We start from the raw sequence: 9,020 nt of genomic DNA, 5'->3' as shown, positions 1-9,020 counted from the left end.
GCTGGGACTACAGGTGCCCGCCACCTCGCCTGGCTAGTTTTCTGTATTTTTTAGTAGAGACGGGGTTTCACCTTGTTAGCCAGGATGGTCTCGACTCCTGACCTCGTGATCCACCCGTCTTGGCCTCCCAGAGTGCTGGGATTACAGGCTTGAGCCAAAGCGCCCAGCCCAGATTTTTTAAATTACGTATTTCTCACTTATCTAATTACAAAGAAGAGAAACATCTGAAGAAACTAGTGCAGAAAAAAAGAGCTCATGTTAGAGATCTAGATTTACCACCCTGTATTGCCACTTAAAAGTTACTTGACCTTGGGCAAACTGATTCACCTCTCCAGCTTCTGGTTCCTCATCTGTAACACACAAAACATCTGCAGTGTGCCTATCACAGTGCCAAGCTTACAGTAGGCATTCAGCAGATTGGCAGAATCTTATTAGACAAGATAGAGGATAGATCAATTATAGGTCTGGAACATTTAGAGATTCTATATATCACTATTTTACATGAGACTAAATGAGATGCCAAAAAATTAATTTCATATTTAGTACCCACTTGTTATATAACAAATGTATTATGTGCAGGTACAACGTGAATTCAAAGAGGAACTCAAAAGAGACCTAGTCAAGGAGCACTTAGCTATCATGCAGCACTTTACTGTCAGCAGAGGAAGAACCTGTTAATAAAAAATTCAAAAATAGAAAAGGAAAGACTTTACCTTTTCTTTTGCCAAACCACTTTCTGGAAAGAAAACAGAAAATGAATATTCATAGCCACATCTTTGTAAGTGATCTGCCACTAAAGAGTTAGAGGCGCCTATTAAGAGAGAGCTCCCTTCTACTGAAATGGACCGAGGCTGCAGTTCTCCACTCAATACAGGGTGCATCAACTCATGAATTAGCTGGTTTCGAAGTTGTGTCTAGCACAAAATAAAAACAAAAATAAAAAAGAAACAAACACAAGGGAAAGAAATTTCAGCAGGATTGTTTCATTAGAGATATACACAGATGTGTTACATTCATTGGAAACCTTCCTTCTATTTCCATAATGGTTCTAGATCCATGGCCAGAAGTTAGGAACCTTTCCCTGCACACTTTGTCTTACCCCGTGAGACAAGCAGTCCAGTGGGTTCTAGAAAAAGCTTTCTTTCCCCAGCTTCCAAATGAAAGGGGTGGTTAGCCAGATCCGCTTGCAGACTCGTAACTTCACTTCCCTAGAAGCCCATTTCAGAGGCTTACGATTGGGATATTAAGTATAGGAAAAATTTCTGCCACTTCATCACACCTCTGTGGACTGTTGGAGAATATAACCAAAATATTCAACAACAGGGGACTGCTATATACATTACAAAAATATCCAAAGATAAGCCTGTTGCCACTGAAAATGAAGATTTCAAAAAACTTTTAAGGAAACAGGGAAATGCTCACCATATAATTTAAATTAAAAAAGGATATATACACAGGATATATCTACGTATTTTAAATGTAAAATATGCTTTTGAAATGCATATTGCAATGAAAACACGCTGAGCTAATCCTACTCCTGGCTGTTAATCCAAAGTATAGTAATAGATATTCGCTGCCCAAATTAAATATTCATACATTTCAATATAGTTTAAAGATGAAATTTTTCATTTCCCAAACTATTATTAAGCAGTACACTAGTATTTTCTGTATGGTGTCAATGTCCTTCATCCAAATGTTTTACAAACCCACTTATTAGTTTAGGAACCTATAAGCCATATTTATAAAAGAGGCCTAATCTTACTGTGTTCATTATATAAATATTTCCTCCTATCTTACTGTCAAATTCAGTTAATTATTTGAATATGCTCCTTTAAGACTACTCAAACTCAACATTTTCTCAAACGTTTTCAAGAGACTGTAATGTTTCAGGATAGAGAGTTATTCGGGAATATAAAAACGTAATTCACCATTACAATCTATGTATCATACGATTATTAAAACCTAAACCTTGACTGAATTTTAACTACCTGTTACAGTTTACACTTGTAAAAGTTATGACACAGATACGCCTAAATCCGATACCTTGAGTGTGTCCAGTATACCCCGATCCTTAAACGTCTGGTATAGCTTTTTGCGCAGTTCATCTTGACTCAACACATCAGCCACGGGGAGCATGTTGGACTAGAAGACAAAATGGTTACAGGTTACCTGCGGGGCAGAGGCGTGAACGTCTGAAAACAGACCAGTGGACTCCGGGGAAGCCATAAGAGGCCTAGCGGGGAAAGGAGTTTTAATGAACACAAACAAGACTTCATTTCCGCCTGTCCCCGAGAAGGGGCAGGTGTGTCTACCTGAGCCATCATCAGGCGTCAGCTTCCTCCGAAGCTCGCCTCGCTCGCCCCGCCGCGGCCCGAGTTTAGTGCCCAGCCCGGGCTGTGGGGCCAAGACGAAGGGGAATCCCTGCCCTCAGAGCCCTGCCTCTGTCCCGGGGGTTCGGAAGGAACAAGGGTGCTGAACGTTCTCTGCCTCGCACTCCCAACTAGGTTTTCTAGCAAACACGCGAGCTTCCTTTCTTCGCGGTTCTGAGGCATGGGTGAGGACCCAGGCAGGACTCAAAGGCGGCTGGAGGGCGGGGGCCCAGAGACTACGGACTGAAGGCCGCAAGGCATGACCGCTTCACAGCCGACCCCGCAACTTCTGCAGACCTGCTACGTACAGCCTTCCCGCTCTGAAGAGCTATGGCGCATGCGCTCAGTTGCCTAGCACCGGCCGGAAGCTCCACCTACGTATCGCGAGAGCACATCCCAGGGTATCGCGAGAACTGTTTAGGCGTTCTGGCTGCGGTTGCGGCGCCGGGGTGTCTTCCGCGGAAACTGACATTGCCTTTCCGTTCTCGGCCTCCGGCTACAGGTAAGGAATGGAGCGAGTGGGGGGCGGGTGTTTTGAGTCCCTGGAGGACTTCCTAGCCCCTGCGTGACGCGGATGTTGGTCCTGTACCTCCACCCTTCCCCGGGGTGGCCGGGCCGGACCTGCCAGCCCTCCGCCAGCTCATCCGCGCGGCCCTTCCGCCTGCAAACGTCCGCTCTCAGGGGCTGTGGTTTCGCGGTTCACTGGGTCATTCAGCTAACCCAGGGTTTCTTAACGGCGGCACTGTTGCCTTTTGGAGCCGGAAGATTCTTTGTTTTGGGAGGCTGCCCTGTGCATTGTAGGTTTAGCTGTATCCTTGCTCTCTATTTTGTCAGTATCACCTTCTTCCCCCAAGTGTGACAACCAAAGATGTCTCCAGATATTGCCAGATGTCCTCTTGGAAGCAAGATCGCTCCGGGTTGAGATCCACAGAGCTAAACGTTTTAGAGTACCAACCATTGTGTGCTGTGAGGTAAGGGTGAGCCAGTCCTCATGATGCTTAAATGTAATTAGAAAGAAAAAGAACCAAACCTCTCAGAAGCAATAATGAAAATGTTACAGCCAGAGAATTGAACAAGAACTAAGATACATTGTAGACTAGATAAAGAGTTTAAAGGGTAGGTGGTTGAAGATGGAAGTGATCCATATCATCTCTGTGGAAAAAGAGTGACTTTATCAGGGCCTTGATGGGTAGGATTCGGGTGGTGAGCAAAAAGGAGAACATCACAGGAAGGGGAAAAATGAGCAAAGGAATCATTAAAAGAAAACAAAAAAAAAAAAGCCACGATCTTCTTGGGGGCAGTGAGGAATCTAGCCTGATTCCAGAGTTGTGTGCTGGGAATATAAGCCTTATACGGTATCTAAGTCCTGTGAGGACAAAATTGGATGTCAGCTTTGTGTACAGCATTGAAGATGAGTACAATGAGTTTTGATCTCTGGCTGTGAAAAACTTAAAGTATTTAAGAGGCAGTAAGAGTGACAGGACTTCATAGGAGGTGGAGAACCTGTAGGTTTTTGTTGGAAACAATTGAAGAGGAGGAGAGGCTTAGTTGGATTTTAAAGGATGGGTAGTAGTTGCAGACAGAATCAAGGAGAACATTCCAGGCATGAAGAGAGAAATAATAGCAGCTCTGAACTGGATACAGTCAAAGTGAATTTGGGAGAAAAAATAAGTAAACGAGTCAACGCTAGCAGAGGTGGAACAACAGGGCTGAGAAAAGACAAGGGGAGCAATGTGGGAATCTGTTTTGAGTACTAGTACATGATCCTGTAGCTGAGATGCATCAAGGCTTTTGAGTGGAATGATGAAAATAGTGTTCTAAAAAGATGTTGATATGTTGTAAATGTTAAGTAGAATCGCTTGTCCACTGGTTTAAAAAAAAAAAATGTTCCTGAAGACCCCCTCACTTCCACCCCCACCTTTGGTCCCACAGTTAAATACATGAATATAATTAGATAAAATGTTCTCGAAAACCTAGCATAACTTCTAAGGGGTGGGAGAATTGCTTATAATATTAATAGAAAAATGTCACATTAGAGACCTATCAGTAGTATTCCTACTGCCCCTCCTCATGGCAATAGACATATCCCATGCCACACCAGTTTAGTCTCATGACCCCAGGTCTATGGAACAACTGAAACCACTGCTGTCGGGAGCACAGGGCAGTTTTTCTAGCAGCTCTTCTATAGAGGCTGTAAAGAGGCTTGCTACAAAAATGGATGTCTTTGGAACTGGAGTCCATGAGTTTTATCTTGCATTTGCCTGCAACTTAAAATGAGAAGGGACTTCCAAGTTCATTGAGCATCTTGCTACTCTGGCACTGATGCTGTGCCAGCCACCCCTTAGTTTCTAGTTTCCCAGTGACTTCAAATGAGCAGTCCTGGGCTTGGCCTATGAAACGGTTTGGAATAAGTCTGTATAGTCCAGAGTCAGCAAATACTTGGCCCTCCTGTAGGCACTGTACTTCCCCAAATTCATAGCAGACATGGATAATTGATCACAGCATTCTTTCCTGCTGACCACACTTAGGCTCAGAATCTTTCTCAGCACCAGTTCCCGGCAGTCACTACCAGTTGATTAGAATTCGCTCATGAAAGGAAACTCATTTGCCATCCCTAGCTAAGTCGCTTTTTCATTAGATAGCTTACCGTATTTAAAGATAGTACTGTGCTGTACCCCACTCCCTTTCCACCCCAAAAAGTCTCCCCCGCCCCGTTTAAACATCCTCTTTCCTTCAGTTGCTCTTGTCTGGTTTCCAGAGCATTTCCTAGCCTAGATTCTGCCCTCCCCTCCCCTGTAACACACAGAGTTATTGATCCTTTTACAGTATGATTCCCAGAACTGAGTATCTTCCCCAAAGATGATAATATTATTGAAGAGGACATCAGCATTCTCCCCGACCTTGCTCTTAATACCACCTAGAATTGCATTAGCTTTTTTGACAAACCTATCAGACTTTTGCCTCTTACTGAGCTTGCAGAACTTTTGGGTTGATATAGATGAACTGTTCTTAATCTAGGCTTCCCTTGTCCTTTTGTACAGTTGATTTTTAAGCCCAAGTACAGGGCTTTCTTTCTTATCCTCTTAACTTCTAGCTTGTTAATTTCACCTAGCTCTCCTAGCCATGGAGATCTTTTTAAATCCTACCTTCTGCCTTCTAATAAGTTAGCCGCCCTTGGTGTTATCTTTGAATGTGATAAGTTATCTTCATTCAAGATACTGATTCAAATACTGAGCTAAACTAGGTTAAGGTCAACCTCAAAGCCTTCCTAGAGACCCTGTGCCATAAATTGACATGGAGCACCCAGTGTTCTCCGAGTATTGACACTCAAGTCAGCTGTGAGCCATCTCTCATTCAGCAAATAATGAGTGTTTCTTGGGTCCCTGGCACTGTTGTACCTCTAGGGATACCACATTGAACGAGACAAATGGTGTATCTGCTCTCATGGAGGGCAACATTCTAGCAAGACTCTGTATTTTCACCCAGGCTGCAGGACTCCAGTTTGTTCTTAGTAGATACCAAAATATTTCATAAAATGACTTTCTGTTTACCTACCGTATCTCCCTTCAGAAACAAAAAATGTAAGTTTGGCATTACTTGTTCTAGTACAACCAGGAGTATATGAATGAATAATAATCTGTTTTTATCTAGGGATTCACATTAAATCAGTTAATATATAATAAAAGTGCCTGGCATGGCATCTGACTGAAAATAAGCATTTAATACATGTTTCTGTTGGTGTTCTAGTCGCTCTGAGTGTACCCTGTTATAGACTAGGAGATAAGCCTTTTTCCTGTTTCTGAAAATAGGAATAGCATTTAACCTAGCGGATGATACGGCATTTTTCTTGCAATTTCTCAAATGTCATTGATCAGAAGTTATGCAATCACATTTGTTAACCCAAGGTATATAATTTGTCAGGACCTGACAACTTGGATTTATTGAAATAGCTAGATGTTTTCTTTTCTTTTCTTTTAAATTATACTTTAAGTTCTAGAGTACCTGTGCACAACATGGATTCTTCCTATCCATGAGCATGGAATGTTCTTCCATTTGTTTGTGTCCTCTTTTATTTCATTGAGCAGTGGTTTGTAGTTCTCCTTGAAGAGGTCCTTCACATCCCTTGTAAGTTGGATTCCTAGGTATTTTATTCTCTCTGTAGCAATTGTGAATGGGAGTGTTCACTCATGCTTTGACTCTCTGTTATTGGTATATAGGAATGCTTGTGATTTTTGCATATTGATTTTGTATCCTGAGACTTTGCTGAAGCTACTTATCAGCTTAAGGAGATTTTGGACTGAGATGATGGAGTTTTCTAAATATACAATCATGTCATCTGCAAACAGGGACAATTTGACTTCCTCTTTTCCTAATTGAATACCCTTTATTTCTTTCTCTTGCCTGATTGCCCTGGCCAGAACTTCCAACACTATGTTGAATAGGAGTAGTGAGAGAGGGCATCCCTGTCTTGTGCCAGTTTTCAAAGGGAATGCTTCCAGTTTTTGCCCATTCAGTATGATATTGGCTGTGAGTTTGTCATAAATAGCTTTTATTATTTTGAGATATGTTCCATCAATTCCTAGTTTATTGAGAGTTTTTAGCATGAAGGGCTGTTGAATTTTGTCAAAGGCCTTTTCTGCATCTATTGAGATAATCGTGTGGTTTTTGTCGTTGGTTCTGTTTATGTGATGGATTATGTTTATTGATTTGCGTATGTTGAACCAGCCTTGCATCCCAGGGATAAAGCCAACCTGATCATGGTGGATAAGCTTTTTGCTGTGCTGCTGGATTCGGTTTGCCAGTATTTTATTGAGGATTTTCGCATCGATGTTCATCGGGGATACTGGTCTAAAATTCTCTTTTTTTTGTTGTGTCTCTGCTAGGCTTTGGTATCAGGATGATGTTGGCCTCATAAGATGAGTTAGGGAGGATTCGCTCTTTTTCTGTTCATTGGAATAGTTTCAGAAGGAATGGTACCAGCTCCTCTTTGTACCTCTGGTAGAATTTGGCTGTGAACCTATCTGGTCCTGGACTTTTTTTGGTTGGTAGGCTATTAATTATTGCCTCGATTTCAGAGCCTGTTATTGGTCTATTCAGGGATTCAACTTCTTCCTGATTTAGTCTTGGGAGGGTGTATGTGTCCAGGAATTTATCCATTTCTTCTAGATTTTCTAGTTTATTTGTGTAGAGGTGTTTATAGTATTCTCTGATGGTAGTTTGTATTTCTGTGGGATTGGTGGTGATATCCCCTTTATCATTTTTTATTGCATCTATCTGATTTTTCTCTATTTTCTTCTTTATTAGTCTTGCTAGTGGTCTATCAATTTTGTTGATCATTTCAAAAACCCAGCTCCTGGATTCATTGATTTTTTTTTAAAGGGTTCTTTGTGTCTTTATCTCTTTCAGTTCTGCTCTGATCTTAGTTATTTCTTGTCTTCTGCTAGCTTTTTGAATTTGTTTGCTCTTGCTTCTCTAGTTCTTTTAATTGTGATGTTAGGGTGTCGATTTTAGATCTTTCCCACTTTCTGTTGTGGGCATTTAGTGCTATAAATTTCCCTCTACACATTGCTTTAAATGTATCCCAGAGATTCTGGTACGTTGTGTCTTTGTTTTCATTGGTTTCAAAGAACAACTTTATTTGTGCCTTCATTTTGTTATTTACCCAGTAGTCATTCAGGAGCAAGTTGTTCAATTTCCATGTAGTTGTGCAGTTTTGAGTGAGGTTTTTGATCCTGAGTTCTAATTTGATTGCACTGTGGTCTGAGAGACACTTTGTTGTGATTTGTGTTCTTTTACATTTGCTGAGGAGTGTGTTACTTCCAATTATGTGACCAATTTTAGAATATGTGATATGTGGTGCTGAGAAGAATGTATATTCTGTTGATTTGGGGTGGAGAGTTCTATAGATGTCTATTAGGTCTGCTTGGTGCAGAGCTTGAGTTCAAGTCCTGGATATCCTTGTTAACCTTCTGTCTTATTGATCTGTCTGATATTGACAATGGGGTGTTAAAAGTCTCCCATTATTATTGTGTGGGAGTCTAAGTCTCTCTGTAGGTCTCTAAGGACTTGCTTTATGCATCTGGGTGCTTCTGTATTGGGTGCATATATATTTAGGATAGTTAGCTCTTCTTGTTGAATTGATCCCTTTACCATTATGTAATGGCCTTCTTTGTCTCTTTTGATCTTTGTTTTGGTTTAAAACAGAGACTGTTTTATCAGAGACTAGCATTGCAACCCCTGCTTTTTTGTGCTTTCCATTTGCTTGGTAGATCTTCCTCCATCCCTTTATTTTGAGCCTGTGTGTGTCTGCATGTCAGATGGGTTTCCTGAATACAGCACACTGATGGGTCTTGATTCTTTATCTAATTTGGCAGTCTGTGTCTTTTAATTGAGGCATTTAGTCCATTTACATTTAAGGTTAATATTGTTATGTGTGAATTTGAGCCTGTCATCATGATGTTCGCTGGTTATTTTGCCTGTTAATTGATGCAGTTTCTTCATAGCATTGATGGTCTTCACAATTTGGCCTGTTTTTGCAGTGGCTGGTACCAGTTGTTTCTTTCCATGTTTAGTGCTTCCTTCAGGAGCTCTTGTAAGGCAGGCCTGGTGGTGATAAGATCTCTCAGCATTTCCTTGTCTGTAAAGGATTTT

General features: G+C 41.4%; 2 protein-coding genes across 6 annotated transcripts in view; one reads left to right on the top strand and one right to left on the bottom strand.

Annotated features, from left to right (window-relative positions):
- OFD1 (oral-facial-digital syndrome 1) overlaps window positions 1–2,683 on the bottom strand; it is a 34,814-nt gene extending 32,131 nt beyond the window's left edge. The window contains exons 1-3 of one of the 3 annotated variants that reach the window (XM_011957843.1): window positions 2,313–2,683; window positions 2,044–2,142; window positions 714–914 (exon numbers count right to left, since the gene is read on the bottom strand). In XM_011957843.1, the coding sequence (XP_011813233.1) occupies window positions 714–914; window positions 2,044–2,142; window positions 2,313–2,324 (312 nt within the window). In that variant the 5' untranslated portion in view covers window positions 2,325–2,683. The remainder of the gene's footprint in view (window positions 1–713; window positions 915–2,043; window positions 2,143–2,312) is intronic. The other 2 variants (XM_011957844.1, XM_011957845.1) reach the window with 2 other exon arrangements.
- An 83-nt stretch (window positions 2,684–2,766) lies between these two features.
- TRAPPC2 (trafficking protein particle complex 2) overlaps window positions 2,767–9,020 on the top strand; it is a 17,031-nt gene continuing 10,777 nt past the window's right edge. The window contains exons 1-2 of one of the 3 annotated variants that reach the window (XM_011957842.1): window positions 2,773–2,871; window positions 3,204–3,346. Coding sequence is in view for 1 of the 3 variants with exons in the window: in XM_011957839.1 (XP_011813229.1) it covers window positions 3,258–3,340 (83 nt within the window). In the remaining 2 variants the exon portion in view is untranslated. Of the gene's footprint in view, window positions 2,872–3,203; window positions 3,347–9,020 lie in introns of all 3 variants that reach the window. The other 2 variants (XM_011957839.1, XM_011957841.1) reach the window with 2 other exon arrangements.

This window comes from Colobus angolensis, unplaced genomic scaffold (assembly GCF_000951035.1).
Source record: "Colobus angolensis palliatus isolate OR3802 unplaced genomic scaffold, Cang.pa_1.0 Scaffold450, whole genome shotgun sequence".
NCBI lineage: Eukaryota > Metazoa > Chordata > Mammalia > Primates > Cercopithecidae > Colobus > Colobus angolensis.
This window is presented reverse-complemented; position numbering and strand designations above follow the sequence as displayed.